Raw genomic sequence first — 19,105 nt, forward strand, 5'->3', positions numbered from 1 at the left:
AATTGAATTTATTTTATATATCAATTTTATTCCTCGTTCTTTTTATTACAATTTTTGTTTTGAATCCTTTTGTATAATTGAAATTATTTTTTTAATTTCATCTTTCAACATTTAATTGATTGAGAATTGGGCTTCATAATTTTTTCAGATATGGTGCTTCGAGTCTAATGACCTAGATCACAGGTTCGAGAAGTTAACGCTGGTTGACATTGATTTTCTTTATTTTTTTCTATCGGATTATCTAAATCTTATGACTTGAGCTGCAGGTTTGATGAGATAACCTAAGTTGGCTCAATCTTGACTACTAGGGTTATAGATTTATCATGCTAACTCAGGTTGACTAAGCCATGTGTTTTAGATCATTTTTTTTTACCTCATTTCATCATTTCATATTTAATAAATTAATAATTGACTCGGTCTCATTTAAAAAATAATCTAGATTATCATGATCACGTTTTTTTTTTTAAATATTTATTTGTTATTGTTGTTTTTTTTATTATCTAATTTAAATAAAACCAATTTATTTAACCCAAGTCATAAATTTTTTTCTTTTTCAAAAAACATTTACAACACTTGAAATTTAACCTAACCTGCATTAGTGCGGGTGAACCTAGTAAGCAAGGAAAGCTTGAAAATGGCAAAGGCTGGGGGGCGATGCATTGTCCACTCGCTGTTTTATTCTCTTATTAAAAACCTCACAGCATTCAGGCCAGGCCCTCATGAAGTCCTGCGACCAAGCCAGGCAGCCCTAGTGCCTACAACTACAAGCCTACACCTTTTTCGTTTACATATTTGTTCCATTTTTGGGAGGAAAAAAAAAAAAAAACAGAATTCTATTTCCCCCTCCCCATCATTTCCATGTACAATTTTATTTTATTATTGATCTTTTGTTGCTCTGTATATTTTAGCAACACACATTAATTAAAAGTAAATAAGAAAAAACGTTTTTTTTTTAATTTGCAATACATATTTTAGCTCCTGATTTTTTTCATCATGGAAAAGTCTTTAGACGATGACTCATAAGAAATCATGCATGTCCTTTAAAAAAAAGGTTTTCTTTGCTAAAAGGTACTCAACCGTGAGATACTACAGATCAAAATACTTGATGCTACGAGTCCCTAAACAAAAAATTTCATTCCACTATTTTAGAAATTAAGACTCACAGCTTGTTTTTTTTTTTTTATTTATTTAAAAAAAGGAGTAAAATACATTGTTTTGAAAAAGAAAAAGAAAAAGAAAAGGCAAAGGCAAACTTGCTCGTTTCAACATGAATGCCTGCAGAACCAATACGATAGTGCTACATAAAATTGCCTCATCAACCCTGAAAAGCTATTTAACATTCTGCTTTATTGCCATTGGTTGCTCGGTAAAATTGCTAAATCCAACTCATCCAAGGATGCTGATAGAATTTCCCACTTGTGCATATGAGACTATTTATGAATTGCTTCATTCTTCAACACCGCACTCAGAAATCTAGTTCTTCAGGAAATTTGTCAATCCCCAAGAAAACATACTGCATCTCCTCTTTCCATGTCTGCATATCTCTCAATCATTAGCCATGATAAGATTGCATAGCAAGTTACCAGATACTTTAAAAACATACCTCGTGTCGAAAGACAATCCTTATATCGGGTACGTTTGACTTGTGAATGTTGTTTCCTTCTGGCCCCCGCAAAAAATATTTGCTACCCAACCAATGTAACTGCAGTATAAACCCAAAGAAGGATCCTCTGAACCTTACTCTACAAAGCTATATGGTGCTTTAAAAACAAAATATCACTCATAATTCTTTTAAACTTGTAATGAAAATAAATGTCCTTTCAAATACTTAAAATATAACCTCGATAAATTAATAACCTTGAATAATATTTTCGTTCAGTCCCAACTTAAATTTGAAGTTTAAATAATATCTCGATTAATTAATAAATTTTCACAGTTCCAAGAGTATTAATTTATAGAGGTTTAACTGTATTTGAGAGTTATCCTTTAAATCTAATGCCATGAGTTTCTCATAACAGTAGAGTTTACTTTGGATACTTGAATGAACATTTATTTTTTCTTCTCACAAACATGTTTACTACCAACATTCGTTTCTCCTATTTTTCAATTTTCTCACCTTTGCTGCATGGGAAAATCCAGATTGATAAACAGAATTTCTCGCTATCTCGCATAGGTCACATGCACTGAGCTTCCATACCTGAAAAAAGAACAGAATTCTATAGCATGCACCACTACAACTGAAATTACAAATAATAAATATGGAACTACCGAACCTTTGCTGCAACACTGTACTCTTCCACTAATGGTTCTTTTGTTAAATGAATTTGCAAGGGGTCATCAGTTGAGAGAGAAACATTCAAGCCACGCTGGAAGAATATAGGAAATGGGTTGTGATGATAGTTCAGGAAAAGGGAATTATTGCTCAATGGTGACATAGCCAATCCAATCTGGAAATAAAAGTGACAGTTGTTAATCATCGGAGCATTTTCCAACTTATGGATATACAACTGCATAAGATGCAAGATGACAGAAAAGAAAAGAAAATAAAAGAAAAGAAAAGGAAAATATTTCTACTCTGGAGTTTTTTAAAAGAGAAAGGACTAGGAAGTTCAAAATCAATAGTAATTTCACTAAGGTGAAGCACTAGTGCAAAGTCAAATGAAGAACATAAACATGTGTCTCTAGGATATTAGATGGCAGATAACAGTTTTTTCCCCTAGCAACAGGAACATATATTAAGATATGCAAAATAATACAACGATGCTAAATGGAAGAAGATTTCTTCCTGATAATACAATGTTTCGTTGCAAATCACAAGCATATTCCATTATTTCAACTGCATGTTTCCCAGAGTCAAGTGGAGCTAACCTGAGCAAGGTAATACAAATATTGCAAGACAGGGGATTTCCGCAAATTGATCCCATGAGATATATTATTGCATAGAAGGAATGCAGCAGCCAAATGGTCAACATCACCAGCCTGCATATTGTACTGATCGTCAGCAGCTCAGCAATCCAAGCAAAAATAAAAGAAAGATCAAGAAGAGCAATAACCTCTCCACAGTGTGGACGAAATTTGATTGTAGGCAATCCTTTTGATTCGCGAAGCTGGAAAAGTTGGAGAACAAAACAATTGGAACATGATCAGCATAAAAGGTTTTACCTCCTTTTATTTTCTATTTTCCAAGAAAGAGCAACATGAAGGTGTAATAGACAAACAAATAAAACAAACATTGCCATCCAACAAAATTAACCAAATGAGTTCTTGACTAATGCATTTGTCCTAGGCAAATCAACCTGTTAAGTAATTACTCAAAAACATTCCTCCTGCCAAAATGAAATTGAGGCAACAAATTTATCGAGCATTCTGGTAAGAATAGGGGATATTGCGTGGTGAGATCTTGGGGCTTGCAACACAAGCAGCATGTTCAATCTTGTAAGCATCCATTTCATTAAAAATGCTGAGAGGACTGTCTCAAAAGTTTCCATCCCACTTCAGTAGGACCATAATTTGACAATGGCCTTTTCTGGTTATTTTGATAAATGAACTTGATGAATTAATAAGTCCAGTACTATAATTTGCTTTATATATCACCACATATCCTGGAGATCATCATGCAAAAGTTATAGACTACATGCATCAGCCAACTATACAGCAAGGCAACTTAAGTCAAATTCTTTAATGAGGTAAAAATCTGGGATAAACATTCAATTAATTGTTAGTGGTATACCTTTCTCAAAGATGTTTCATTGTGTTTCTGAAGAGACAGGTTGCCAGTAGTAGAAAGGAGATATTGAGAAGAGGTGCAATGGAAAACAGGAGACAAACAAACAAAAAAAGGAAAGAAAAAAAAGCTAAAAGAGATTATGTTGTTGAAATTTCAACCAGCCCCCCTCAACTGGGTGAAATTCCCTCCCTTTCCCTAACTGAACGAACCAAAAAGGGGGAACAATTGTAGCAAAAACCATTCCTCTATTTTACCACCAGGCCAAACTCACCGTTGAGAGTAGAAACTATCGTACTACTATGGAGCTTGCTATAACATTGAACTTGTATCAACATTAATACACCCAATAACTAGACAAAAACAAGCTACATAAAGCATTGTTAAAGAAACCAAAAAGTAGCAAGCAATGCACACCTTGTTAAGAGTATACAAGTTCGCATAACAGTAATATGCATAATAGGAATATGCTGGATTAAACTCATTGGTCCATTCAGCTGGCTTTGGCATGTGTTTAGTTGGACGCCTTTCTGGTCTGCTTTCATCATCAACAATATCTAATCCCACAACCTGCATGAAGATAAGAGCATTAATTTAATTCTCAGAGGATGGTCTCTAACATTTCAGCATGTTGAGGCAGACCTTTTTCTAATAAATGGGTTGTGAATTACACAAGCAAAAGCACAGCAGAGATAAAGAAATAAATTTTTTTAAAAAATCATGTTTGTTGGACCAAAGAGGAAAACATGAACTTCCTAACTATATCCACTAAAAACTACATGCCAATCAAATTATTACGGATATACAATATGTTCAAATAAGAGAAACTATGAGATAAATTTACCTGCATTAAAAAAACATGTAGTTGAGGATGGGAGCTCGGATTGATTGTAACTTCGAATAGTGGAATGAAAACATTATCAAGAATATTCTGGAACGAAGTAACTGTTCCCATTTGCTTGTATACATTGTAAAGCCGTGGAAGCTGCTCGAACAAGATTTTTATTAAAAAGGAAAAAAAAAGTGGTGAAGATAACGGGAAAACCCAATAAAGATTTCACTCCAAGCAAACTCATGAATTGTTACCAGTGAGGACTTGATTCTAGAACACTTAAATTTGCCTAGAACAGTGATGCTCCAAGTGATACTGATGCAACATATTCAATTTTGTCAACTTATTTCTAACAATAGATAAACAATGCCACATGATAGTTCAAGACTTCGATTTACTAAAAAAAAAGGCTTAGAATCTTTTGTTCCAATATAAACAATTTTTTCTTCCTAATATAAACTATCTTGTGTTTAAATAAGTTTCTCATGGTCCAAAGTTCTGAGCAAATACATTCTAATGGTATGAATCATCATGCTCAGGAGTGGCCACTCTAATTAGTTGGGTGGATGAATGGCTAAACACACATAACAATGCAGCTTCCATAAGAAAAGGCACAGCATTAAAAATTACCTGGATCAACCAAACAGCATTCTCACTGTAAATTGCATTATTAATGAACCAACTTGCCAACTGGTCCCATTCACTTTGTTTTCTCCCATATATGGATACTCTATACTCGGCCATCTGAGTTTATTGGATAACAAATTTTGGTGTCAATAATAATAAAAATGTTTTTATTAGAACTTAAGTCAATAACTGAGCTTACAGCTATTTGTAGCAATTCATAATCATTGGATACAAAATAATCAAATGATAACAGAGAACATGTAAGGGAGCCTGACGAGTGTGACTAATGGCTTGTGGCAAGAGATGCAACTATCATCAATGGGCGTGAGCATAGTTGCAAGGGGGCAGCCTAAGCCAGCCCTGGCAACATGAGAAAAAAAAGGAGTTGATCCAGAGCATGACAAGAGAGAAAAACAAAAGGCAGACTGTAAAAGCAACCAGCAGCCAAACTGACAATTACAGGCTAGCAACATTGGTGATGATACCTCTGAAACTGCCATCCTGCCTAACATTATGGCTTATTAGGGACTAAAGGAGAGCCCAAATTAGTTTTACATAGTGCCCAAACCAGTAATGTCCATTGTTGAGGACCAACAAAAAGGATAGTTTAAATATGCCTATAGAATTCCTAAGCATATTGCAAATAATTCCAAAGCTGTCCTGAAATAGTAAGGTATATTTTTTTGTCCAGTTTTTATATAAATCTTTTGAGCATCTTCATTCACCACTGATATACATCAAAAAACTTCCCAAGGCAAACTAAAAACCGTGACATATAATTTCCCCCGACCGCTAAAAGATCCAAATGTCAATAAAATCAAAATAAAAAAGCCTTATGCCATACAGCATCCAAGAGCAACAAAAGGTTCATTGATGCAGAGCCAAAAAACCATGCAAATACTTGCTCAAACTTGAGCAGCTAGAAAAAGATTTCATTGCACATGAATCAAGATTTTGGCCTCTGAAATCAGTTTCTAGAACTTACAGGGAGCTTACGGACGTACATGCAGAAAATGAGAGGGAGAGAACTTGTGAAGAGATTTTTTTTTTCCAGTTGCATATAAATGCTGCCAAAAATATAAGAAGAAGAAAACTCCCTTTCCTACTTTGTGTACAGTACACAACATTTGTGCACATACTTTGAATGACTGAAGAATGAGAAAACAATTGTTCAGGTAGGATAGCAGGATATCAATGCACAAAGGGTCCACAAAGAGACAAAATATGAAACACAGGTGCTCCTTAGAATGTAAGGCATTATCTTTCAGGAAAAAGAAATGGAAAAACTAAAAGAATAGACAAGCACTGGATTGCGAAGCAAAACCTGGTATTTGCTTGCCTCAAGATCTGATAAAACTCTTTTTGTTACTTCAGCCAAGAAACGTCCTATCATAATTCAGTTAAAGTCAGCACACACTTTTTTTTCTGTCAAAAACAATCTAATTGAACACAGAAATTCACTTCATTAGATGTCTTCAAGTACCAAAAAAAAAGAGCAACCACAGAACAGTTCCTACAACTCAAAATATTTAACACAATTAAGCAAGTACCAATAGTTCAAAAAGAAGTCAAATACATGCAGTGAAAACAAACATCAGAACAAAGACATCGCTCGCAAAAATGGCCTAGTCGAAGAAAACAATTATGTAGCAATTTATTAGAATGGCTGTAAGTACTACACTAATAACCTTGAATGAGATTATCCTGCTTTAAAAAGATCTCTCTGAGTCTGCTTTGTCCACAAGGATTATATTTGAGGTTGAATTTATCAAAACGGTGAAAGGTGCTCTTATCAGCATGGACATCCAACAAATCAACATTCAAATCATACCTGACATGCAAGTTTAAAATGCTATATCAAAATCATTCCTCACAATGAGGATATTGATAAAAACATAACATATACACCCAATCAAATAGGATATCAATAGAACATAATACATACACAGTCAAATCTAAACTCTCAAAAACTTCATTTAGCGTCATGTATTTTCCATCTCTGAATATAACAACCTGCAAAACCAATGTACTTAGCACGTAATAAAAGGCATCTAAAGATAACATTGAAAGAAAGAAAATAAACAAAAAATTATCTAACTAAATGATAACGCACCTGAGCTATTGTTACATAAGTTCTATTTACTTTGGATTGATCAACAAAGAGGTTTCCTCTTCTACAAATATGTTTCAATAATAGGTTTCTTACTGTAGGGGTTGAATTTCGGCTATGGGAAAATTGTGTAAGCAGGGAAGAAATGTAATTTCTGCATATTCTTGCTAAAAAGAACTAGTTCAAATTTGATACAGGGTCTAGTCTTATTTGGGATTTAGAGTATCAATTAAGTATCAATTACAAATTTTCTGTTATGTCTGCTTTCCTTTACGTGCATAAAACGGAAGCACCTATTCTATGTTAATAGGAAGGGACTTTGAAAAATATAGTTATGCTTATTTTTGTTTAGTTTGAGGGTTGCGGCCCTCAGTGTTCTGCTTCTTCCCTTTCTTCTTGCTATTAGTAATCTCGGATTACTTATCACAACTAAAACAACAATCTCAAACCCTCCTTAATCAATCCCAACTCTACACACATCCCAACTCTACACACATCAAACCTCAATCCTGATTCCAACTTAAAAGCTCAACTTCTCCAAACCTAGCTCACCAAAAATATTTTGTGGTACACAAAATCTAAATTGTCCCACATCAATTTCGTATCAAAGATAAAGTGATACCTCCTCTTTTATTTCTTTCTCCAGCATCCAGGTTTTAAATTAATTACATAAAGTTTGAACACAATAAATGCTGCAGGTGGCAATATTAGGAATGTATAATCCTGTTAAGGTGTCTTATAAGGAGTCATTCATTCAATCAACCCAAGTTTTATTAGATCAATTGCATCAAGTCACAATGGAAGTGCTCTATCAAATATTGGTGTTTGTTGGATAATGTAATCATGATTAAAGAATCTGCCTTATTTGCTATATCAGCAAAGTGTTATTTCTGCAATGCTTTCTCTTAAGAGGCAAGATATCTACAATAACTACTGTCAAATGGATGTCCAGTTCTATAGCAATGTAGATGAAAAATTAGTTAAAGAAATAGAAGACTCCTTAGAGAATATTGCAAATTAATTTTTAAAGCAATTGCAATTACAAAACTCAAGAGAAAAGTGTTCCTTTGATAAGGAAGCAAACCAAGCAGTTTGACATGAAGGGGAAAAAAAAGGTTCAAGCTACATCAAATCTAAGACAAACACAGCTGGAATAGCACATACAGCCACCAGAAAGCGAAGATGATAAAAGCGCTATTGAACAGAACTGTCAAGCATAGTCAATAGAATGGAGTTAGCAAAATAGAAGCACAATATTGCCAATGAAATTGTTGGTGACAAAGGGAATACGGTGCAATATCTTCCTCTCACAACTTTATAAAACTTCAGAATTATCAACAATTCATTCCACGGTCTCCTCAATCTTTGGTAAAGATAACATCAACTGAATCAGCACATGTCAAAGTGTTAAGAGCTTTATATTACCACACTTAAAAACTCAACATCAAGTTTTCTGAAGTAAAAAATAAAAGGAAGAATTGATGGCACACTTTATGGTTATAGAAGACACATGTACCTTGGAAAAATCAAAACCAAGTTATCTTAGTTAGAACTAGAGTCTGTTTGGCATGGCTTGTGAAAAATAACTTTTGACTTTTGAGTCATAATTCAGAAGTTACTTTTCAAAAATAACCTGTGATAAAAAGGGGTCAAATTAGAAGCATGTTTTGCAAAAAAAGAAGACTCAACAACATTTTGGAGTAGTATAAGTTAAAATCAATAATTTCAAAGTTAAGAACTTTAACGTTTGAATGAAGCAAAATTATGATTCAATTTTGTAAACTTTTTTATTTAAGTCAAAAGTTATTTTTAAATGTATTTATGACTTTTTTTGAATCAAAAGTTAAAACGCAACTTAAATATATTTGCAAAAGTCATACCAAAGGGAACCTAATTCTTTATCAAGAGGTTTCTAGTCTAAGAACAAGTTTTAATGACAGGTTCAGTGTTTGAGTTTAAGTTATGAATAATCTGTTGTTCGAGGCAGAATTGTTATGAATATTTTTTTTCTTATAAATGTGGTCTAGTCCTATTTACAGATAAAATATTAATTAGGATTTTACTATTATGTGTGTTTTCCTTTCCCATTTAATTTAAGACTATTAGGCCTTTTGGTGCATATAAATCAAGCACTTATGCGGTACAAGGAGCACCTTCTCCATTTTCCAAGCCTGATAAAACACCAGTAGGAAAGAAATCTAAAAGCTGAGCTGTCCTTCACACTTTTGTTCTTCTCTTTGCTTGCTACAGTGATCTCGGATTACCATTCACCTTTACAGTAACAGTCCCAAATCCTCCAATTAACACATCATTAATCAATCTCAATTCCACATACATCAAGCCCTTACCTTGATCTCCACCTAGAATCCCTAGTTCACCAAAAATCCTAAGTTGTCTTACATCACCAAAGCAAACAACTTACATGGTCAAATTGGTGGGAAATTGGGATGTACCTCATCTGGTTCTTCTCTAAGTTTTGACTTGATGAAACGCAAGAGATGCTTCTGGTTCATGCAAGCAGAATGATGCACATGTGTATCGACTTTTCTGATATTGTAGAAATCACGGTGGGGTGCACCCTTCTGAGCCATGGATTCCCTGTCTGCATTTATTAACAGATGAAGGCGGAATTTCTGTATAGTGTGCAGATATAAGTTACAAGCTGAAGTTAATAACACGAGTCCAGAAGGAGGTTTGAAGAAAATTACCTCCTCGAGAAATCGTAGCCTGAGATAGCATGCAGAGCGAACATTTCCGATAGACATGATTCTTAAGACATGATGCATATCAGTGAAAAAGGCGGTTGCACTAGCAACAGGGAAAAGTTCTACAGTATCTGGATTAAAATTTAAAAAATCCTTGATTAGAAACATGCTAAAAAGTTAATAAAGTAACAACTTTCGAAATTTAAAAAAATAAATACCGTCTCAGAAAAACTTGATCTTTAAAAATGTGCAGAATAGCCATGACCCAGATGTTTTCTTCATGAGTATATCTACCTTCAAGTCATTTTTTCAGTTTGGGTTCCAGAAGCTATTACTTCCAAGTTGGATCTCATGGCCACATCATACAATGTAGGCCCAAAAGAGCTCTGGGTAAATTAATTTCAAGTTTTTTGAGGTATTAGTAGAATTTGAACCCTACACCCGTGGAGTATATTTTGAACTGAAACAAATTGAGTATGGAAGGACTAATGTTTTACCACAGCATAAGAATTCAGTGACTAGCATATAACTACAACGAAACGTCCAAGACCCAAAAGTAATTTAAACAATTTCTCTCTATGGATAATCCTACATAGGAAATGCTACACAGCCAGTGCTAACATATGGAAGTGGTGACCCAACTTAGAGAGTGTTTGTTTGTAAGGTGTGCTGTGCAGCGCACCTCTTAAACAAACACACCCTTAACAATCATTTCAGCAAGAATTACACATATGAAGCACCAACATGAAACGTGATCAAACAACTCAACATGAAAATCTAATACAATTTTTGTGATTAACAAATGTGCTCCAAGTCTAACAATTGCTAACCTGAGAAACATGAGTCAAATTCAGATAGATGTTCCTTTTGTGAAACAAGTTCATTGGTTGGTTTTATGGGAGCATTGTCAAAGACATTTTACAAGAACAAACTTATGAACTGGAAAATATATTGGGATTTGAATCCAAAGATCACAATTCAAAGGCCCATCAGATACCAAGTTGGATCAAATAATTATGTCCTAGGATAATGCTATCAGGAGACTGTTTAAGCATAGTTTGAAAAGGAGGTTCAAAGCCATTCCCAATTTCTTAAACTTCAGAGTCACCAGTGTATAAACAATGATTGATCAAAATGAATAATACTCTGTTACTACATACCATGTTCACTGGCATAAACATGAACAACTCCATCTTCCATCCTAAAGCAATGCTGCACAAGAGTTTAAGATAAATGATCAAAAGAAATATTAAAAGAGCTTTGTGGATAGAAGAACGGCTCCACTGGACTAAAAGGGGAAAAAATTTAAGAGAGAAAAAAGGAAAGAAAAAAAAAATGTAACTAATGATATTTGTGGAGAATTTCAAATTAATAGCTGAAAGTAACTTACTGAAGTTGCTGGAAAAGGTTCAAAGTGATCAGTATTCACCTCTGATGCAGTAGATTCTTCCACAGAATGCTTCATCCATGGAGCGACCTTTTCCGTATAAAGATAACTATTTCTCAGATCCAAACATTCACGAATCATCTTACGCACTTCTTCCTCTTCAATATTTATTGACTCTGAGTAGAAATATTTAGGGAGAAAGAGAACATATGTCAATATCAAAGGTTAATTTGTACAAAGATCCCCTGAAATATTGGCTGTTGGGATCGCCTCCCCCTAAACATTTTTATTATTATTATTATTATTTCAAAAGATGAATTATCTGTGTTTGGATTTGCACCTCTTTTGTTAAGTTCCATTCATAAATCCCATAAAAAAGCACATGAAAATCAGGTGTATCACCCAAAACCATAAGAAAAAAATATCCCTCACCTTTTGTTTCCTGCTAGTTGAAAAAAGGTCAAAATAATCGTTCAAACAAAAAGGAAAATATTTAAACCACCTTAAGACATTGAGAAAGAAGAAGAAATAATTCAAATAAAAACCATAAAGATGAGCACATAAGCTTGCTATCTTACTCGTGGGCTTGAAAAAGTTTTCTTGCAATCTCACACTGATCTTTGATCACCTTGATCAAGAAAGATTGGTTAGAATTTTTCAGGTTATTGCATCAGGAGAGAAGTATCTGATGAGAGAAGAACCAACTCAATAAGTCACCAACCAGATTGCAATCACCTCACATTTATCTCCACATTCTCCATCAACTCACGATCAAAATTGTCCACATGAATCATTGATGCAGGCCCATATGATATATTTTTTAGGACTATTTATTTTAGAAGGAAATCTAGGGTTTGTTTAATAATTTTAGTTTTCCTATGCTTTCGTACATTCATTAGGATTTTCCATTTTATTTGTTTGGATGCATACATATAAACATTCTATGTAGACATTCAGTTTAACAATTACATATTAAGTAAAATAAACTTGAGCTGTCACAATCATTTATGTCATTATTCTCATATTCATACTCTAAAGCTAAGGTGAGTTGTGACAATTAGCTACAATATAACCCCTATTAAGACAACCATGGCATTGTATGGAAGAACTTCTACCACAGGAACTGCCACTAAAACGAGAATTGGAAAAGGTGTTGCTTTGAGTTTTAGGAAAGACATCTTTTTGCCTAACATTATTATCCCTCTAAAGCCAAATTGAGAAACACAGTGAGATAAATGACTCTATGAATTGTTACATTCCTTGCGAAGAGAAAATGAAATTTTAATTTACATTACTGTAATAATAATTAAAAAACTACTCCATCAAAGATTGTGATCGTGACAATGGTAGAAAGTGGTGTTAACAATTTCACAATGATGTTTGTGTTGTAGTAATGATAATAACAATAATAAGAATAATTATTGTATCTATGGTGGTGGTGGTGGTGGTGGTGGTGGTGGTGGTGGTGACAACGATAGGAGTAATTATTGTATCTGTGGTGGTGGCAGTAGCGGCGGCGGTAGAAATGGTGTTATTTATAACAATAATATATTTTGAGAAAAGAAAGCCAATAAACTATTCAACACATAATATAGAGAAAACACTCTATGAAAGCAAAAACAAAGATCTCAAGAAAGGACTAGAAAAAGAGTACCAGGTACAGAAGTTCGTTGAGGTAAAATCATGGTAGCAATAACGGGATTGCTTCCCACTTGATGACCTGAAGTTGCATGTCCCTTTCTGTCACCATGTTGTTCAAAATTTTGGCCGGGAACACTATTTGTACTATCAACATAACTAAATTGTAGAGCGGTAGAATTTTGAATTTTTGGATCAATATCCTGCAAACCCATTAGCAATAATTATGCACTTATTTGAATATGCTTTTTTAAATGGCACTCCAAAAGTAAAAAATAAAAAAGGCTCACAAAACTTTAAATAATCAATACATGGCAAGGAAAAAGACACATAGCAATTTACTAATATGAACACATATTAGCCAAAAATGATGTTTTTGTTGACCTATCTTAACCAACATTATCACAAATCATATGCACATGGCAGCCAACAAACCACAAAACAATTTGTAGGGTGGAGTTGGGACTTGGCTTCCATGATCATTAGTGAAAATTCACTCTAAATGACAAAGTAATCAATTCAAGTCAATAAATAGGTTTTTAAAGCATTGGGAACTACAATACAACATAATCTAAAGCATTTTCACTCCTCATCCATGACTATACGTAAAAGCATGAACTCTATTGAAACATTTGATTTGACCAAAATATTCTTATTATATATTTAATTTAATTTGGTCTTTGTGTCAATTAATTCAAAACAAATTAAACTCTCCTTTCCCTCCCACTACGTGACCTCAAAGTTTTTATTTTTACTTTTTTTTTTTCATTTGAGGCTCCTTTCATTTTTCTTTCAACTACCTTGAAGTCATAATCTAACACAAAAATCTCATAGATGTAAAAGACATGATTTCCTTACTTATCATCTTAATTATTTTCTAATATATATCTATCCTTTTAACAAGAGTTTTCCTATTTTTTACTAGCTAATTTTTTTGTTTATAATTTCTCAATTGATTGCTAGTGTCTTCAAAGAAAACTCATATGTTGTTAACATAGTGGTTTCGTGGGAGCACTTAGACATAATTGTGTACATATTCTTCTTTATGTGTTGAACACAAGAGTTTTTTTAGAAAAGAAATCCCTAAATTCATGTTTTTTAGGTCATGTCTAGGAGTATAATATCATTAGATTGAAAGAAAAAAAAGAAATAGAGCACTTTTATGAAAACAAACATCTAATATTTTTTTTCAGCTGGACCTTCAAGTTGTGCAAGTGTATCACCTTCAAGCTGATAGACAAAGTCCTTCCCCAAACACGATCGTTTTCCACTTGGATGACTTCAAAAGAAGTCGCCAATAAATTAGAGACCAAGAAACATAAACTATTTATTGACACTCAATCATCTCTTTGCTATTTCAATAATAGAGTTTACTCATGTCCCAGACCTAAGTTGTTCTGGAATAAACATGTTTGCAATCATTTTGTATTTGCTCATTCAACTTTCTGTGTAGATGTAGGTATCTGGGTTTTTGAATAGTAATATGGCTATTTAGATTCGTGTGAGATCTGGATTTGGCTTTTGATGGGTAGCAATTGAAAGAAAGGATCTTGAATTTGATTGTGGTATATTGGACCTTGGTATCTAAGATTGAGGAAAAACTAATTTTACTTTTACTTTATCGACATCATTTAGATAATAGAGTGAAAATCATGATTTTCACATCATTTAACAGGTTAAATAGATAATTTGATAGAATGGATGTAAATTCAAACACCCTATATAATTCACGTGTTGGAGAAAAAAACATTAATTGAAGGGATGTCAATCTAAGCAGGTAACACTTAAAGGGTTATTTCTACAATATAACCCTAAAACACTATAGTAATTAAAAAAATTCATTGCCTATTGTACCTTTAGCAATTAATTTTAGAAAGTCTTTTAATATCCTAACTAACTTATTGTGTGTATTTTTTTTCCTAGAAGGTTGACCATTTGTATACCTAAGTGACCTACACAAAAGCAAATTCAGGACTTATGGGAATATTAATTACTTTAGCTAACTAAAATCTAACCATTATCAAGACCATTATAAAAGGTTGCTTCTCATTACCTCCAAGGCTCACTACCATTACCTGGCAAACTATACCATCTTTTTTTTTTAGTAAAAGCCCTAAATCACTTGAGCTTTGTCTAGGTCTGACTATCCGAGATAATAATGCCTCTTTCAAAAATTGAAGAGAAGAAACCTATGTAGGATAGGAAGATCGACAAGCGAGGTGAGTGCTAGTTCTATAAATGTGCACCACCATTCCCAAGCCTAATGGTCAATAGATAATTACGGACTGGTTGTTCAATCGTATAACATGACTTACACACCCTTGTCAACCAATATCAACATCTTTCCAATGGGATAACCCTCTTTATTTGTGAAGAGGATCAATCTCTTTTCAATGAGGAGGTTGAGTAGAATGAATAGAGTTAGCAGCCACAAACCATGAGAGAGCATGTGTTCACACCTTGTACCCAAGCTTGCCTAACATAGAAAAAGGGCTTGGAGAAAGAGGTTGAATTTTTTAGATAAATAGGACTTCTAAAGTCCAAGCACCTGATCAATCTAGCTCAATCCAGTGCACGAGCAATTCCTTTAGCAGTAGTCTTTTGATGATAATGACACTCTATCTAAATGACTAATAAGAATTATTAGAATATAACTCTATATTATTTACACTAAAACTCTCATACTCAATATTTTAGGATTCTTACTTTCTTCAATGCTAGTTTATGGATGTATAAGATTGAGTCCAATAACATATTAATAAGGTTATTTCGTATTCATGCTAAAAGATTATATTTGATTCAACAAAAGTACCTTTATTATTTTAGTTTAATGATAGAATTATCTATTAAACTTTTATAAGATCTAAATGCCTCTAATTCTATTTTATTGAATTGTGATGATTAATAAATATTTATCCCATTTGATTATTTATTAACATAACAAATATAGATTTAAAAAAAAATCTAACTAAGATGCCAAGAAAAGGAACAAAAAGAAAGAAAAAGGGAGGTAAATACATGAAAAAAACCTTGCTTTTCATGATATGATTTTATGATAGCCTGACCATCTCAAATGAGTACCAACACATAATGAAAAAAGACAAAAAAAACCTTGAGGAATTTTTTTTTCATTTATACACATAAATCCTCAAGTCAATTAGCATTTTTTTTTTATTTGCCTGCCTCTAAATGTTTATTCAATTAATTTCTTTTAAATTATTAAAATAAGCAACCTGTTTGAAAGTAAATAAATAATCATCAGAAGCTGATTATTTGAAAAAACAAATATGATGAAAATTAATGCTAAGTTTGTCACTTGACATATTTAATATTTTCGCTTCATTAAAATTATCTTGATAAATTTAATTAAATATTTTCTTTTTAAGTAAACTAATTTTTCAACAACTTGAATAATGTATGTGCGTGCAAAAATTACCAGTCCAAGAGAAAAGGGATACTAATGGTTTATTTTCTTTCTAAAACAGTCACATAAGAAACACACATTACCATCTAATCAATAGCATGAGCAACAAGCAATTGCATTATAATCTTTGCAAATTGGATGCTATAATTCAAGAAATAAATATTAATAATTAGAAAGACTGTAAAGCTTGAACCCAATAGGCACATACATTTATATAATCAGCTGAAGAATCCACATTCTGAGAATAAATAGTGGTATCTTCATCAGCAAGTGCCGTTCCTTCATCTTCAGAATCCCCAGAATAATCAAAGGCATTACCACTTGGTGACCTTGGAGTCATTAACCTGCCCATAGATGCCAGTCTTTTAAGAGAACTAGAGTAGTTCAGAGTCTTATCATCACCTGCACATAGCACAGAGGGAAAAAATATAAAAGGCTTGCCCAGCTGAAGAAAATCCAATAGAACCATTTCTCCCTAAATTGTTACAATAAACTATGCCAATCACACCAGCGATAAAACAAAATTAACTAAAGTTGTTAGCATAAGAAGTAACAGTAAAGGTTTTCACTGTGGGCAATAATCTCCTCAGTCTGCATATAAATAATTTACGAGTCTCACGAAAGAAACATAAGTAATACCTTGTCTTGGAACCGTATGCAGAGGCGGAAGCCCTAAGGGAATGAAATTGAGGTTATTGTCTTCTCGGTGAGAACCAAGGCCAAACCTCATTGATTCCTCATCGAACCAATCATTGATCAACACGACATTGGGCATGGAAGACGACATCCTCCTATAACTTGGAATTGCAGTATCATCATCCAAGGAATGCGACACAAGTATTTTCCGGTCAATAAGAATCAGTTCACCGTCTGATCCGTGCTCTTCATCTTCATCATGATTTTTATCATCAACTGCAACGGTTTCCTTTTCCTTTTCTTTGAGAAGAGAATTGCGGCGGATGGTGATGAGGCGATCAAGGACTTGGTCGACGGAGCGCTTGTGAATGAAAAATGCAGAAATTGCCATTAGTGAGGCACCGACTAGAGCCGCCATTGCTAGCTGCAGAGAAGATGATGGCGGCGGTGATGATGAATCCATGATACAGTATCGGAGTTAGGAAGCAAAGGAGAACCCTAAAAAGAAAGGGGAGTCGGCGGTGAGGTTTTAATTTTGGTTTTATAGGTACAGCCTTTCGGCCTTTAGGTACGTGCCATACAACTGAGGGGAGGGGAGGGGAGGGGCGGGGCGGGGAGGGTGCACGGAGTTCAAAGCCATTGGGACCCAGGGAGATGGTTTTATTTTATAGCTGCTATAGTGTACAGATTTTTCAACTCGCTTAGAAAAAAAAAAAAATTGAAATGTGAAATTGCAAAACAGCGTTGCAATCACAGCAAGGATGGAGCGCGGCTTTTCTTTCCTCTTTTTTTCCCGTAGTTTCTCCATTTACACTTCAATAAAGGTCAAATATCTGAATTAAATTTTCAAATACACTATATAATCAATTTCCAAATTTGATTTAAAATACTATGGAATTAAATATAAAAATTAGTATTAACATATAATAAGTTAAAATATAAAAATTCAAGCAAAACATCATAATCACAAGAACTAAACCCGAAACAAGGCAAGAGTCACATGTCGTAGAATTGACTCTTGGATTAATCTGAGTCAACGTAATCTTTGATTTTTTTAAAAAAAAACTTAAAACAATATTATTTTGATAAAAAAAAATATGGGTCTCACCTAGACTAGATTTCAGCAGATCACTATAAATTTATGAGTTTGGATTTAATTTTATAACTATAAACATAAGTATATGAAAGATACTTGAAAAAGGAGAAAGCCAATAAGGTTGATATATTTCTCGAGGGAGTATGAGTGGAGATGGAAATGAGTGTGAAAATCAGGTATTTTTGCTTATTAACATGATTATTTTAAAAAAAGAGGAGCAAAATAACATAATTTGAAGATTGTGGGTGATCACTTACCATTGGTGACAAGTGTGGCCCATCTCGGTCACTATTGGTGACCTTCCGTGGTGTCGTTGGAATTATGTAGTTTAGATCTCTTTGATGATACTAGTGGTGTTGTAATCGAAGCTTCAAAATGCATTTATAGTTTTTTTCTTTTTTTTCTCTCTCTCCTCTTTCTTCACAAGTTATAATGAGGAGAGATAAAAAAATAAAAATAAAAGAATAGACCATGGAGGCACATTAAAGCTTTGATTATGACACCACATGTATCATTGAAAAGATCTCGACAAAACAAATCAGACAGCACCAAGAATGTCATCAACAGTGACCGAAGTGAGCTATACTTGTCGTTAAAGGTAACTAAGCCACCCGCCATCTTTAGGAGGCAAGTGTGAAACACTCTGGTCACTGTTGGTGATCTTTTTTAATATCATTTGATTCCTCTCATCGAGATATTTTCAATGATACAGTTGGTGTTGGAGTTGGAGTTTCGATGTGTCATTGGAGTCTTTTTTTTCTATTTCTTTTTTCTCTTTACCTTCTCTTCGTCGTAATTTATGCAATTTATTTCATAATTTATTTGAAATGTCACTTTTATGAATAACAACAAGTTTGACTATCATGTTTTTCAATACGACATTTACAAACTGTGTTTGACCTTAGTTAAAGAGTAACACCCCCTCT

General features: G+C 33.6%; 1 protein-coding gene across 3 annotated transcripts; it reads right to left on the reverse strand.

The window, feature by feature from the left end:
* Positions 1–1,143: 1,143 nt before the first annotated feature.
* LOC18102350 (AMP deaminase) lies at positions 1,144–17,779 on the reverse strand. 3 transcript variants are annotated; one of them, XM_024611046.2, is made up of 19 exons: positions 17,087–17,779; positions 16,656–16,849; positions 13,040–13,226; positions 11,389–11,561; positions 11,159–11,210; positions 10,002–10,129; positions 9,747–9,926; positions 7,129–7,196; positions 6,872–7,014; positions 6,508–6,569; positions 5,187–5,300; positions 4,569–4,709; positions 4,142–4,294; positions 3,054–3,107; positions 2,869–2,979; positions 2,274–2,447; positions 2,117–2,197; positions 1,604–1,702; positions 1,144–1,534 (listed from the first exon to the last, which is right to left on the reverse strand). In XM_024611046.2, exons 1-19 carry the CDS (start codon positions 17,544–17,546, stop codon positions 1,466–1,468), a joined length of 2,643 nt encoding a protein of 880 aa, XP_024466814.1. In that variant the 5' UTR covers positions 17,547–17,779; the 3' UTR covers positions 1,144–1,465. The 3 variants fall into 3 exon arrangements, with proteins under 3 accessions (XP_024466814.1, XP_024466815.1, XP_024466816.1); XM_024611047.2 differs by having other exon boundaries at positions 11,428–11,561; positions 17,087–17,695; XM_024611048.2 differs by lacking the exon at positions 4,569–4,709 and having other exon boundaries at positions 17,087–17,696.
* Between the last annotated feature and the right edge of the window lie 1,326 nt (positions 17,780–19,105).

Source organism: Populus trichocarpa, chromosome 10 (assembly GCF_000002775.5).
Source record: "Populus trichocarpa isolate Nisqually-1 chromosome 10, P.trichocarpa_v4.1, whole genome shotgun sequence".
NCBI classification, from domain to species: Eukaryota; Viridiplantae; Streptophyta; class Magnoliopsida; order Malpighiales; family Salicaceae; genus Populus; species Populus trichocarpa.

Coding starts and splice junctions, on each gene's coding strand:
- LOC18102350 (XM_024611046.2), bottom strand. CDS start 17,546: ATGGATTCATCATCACCGCCGCCATCATCTTCTCTGCAGCTAGCAATG. Junction 2,448..2,868: donor ATTTGTATTACCTTGCTCAG/GTTAGCTCCACT, acceptor TTTTATTTCCAG/ATTGGATTGGCTATGTCACC. Junction 1,703..2,116: donor GATTTTCCCATGCAGCAAAG/GTGAGAAAATTG, acceptor TTTATACTGCAG/TTACATTGGTTGGGTAGCAA.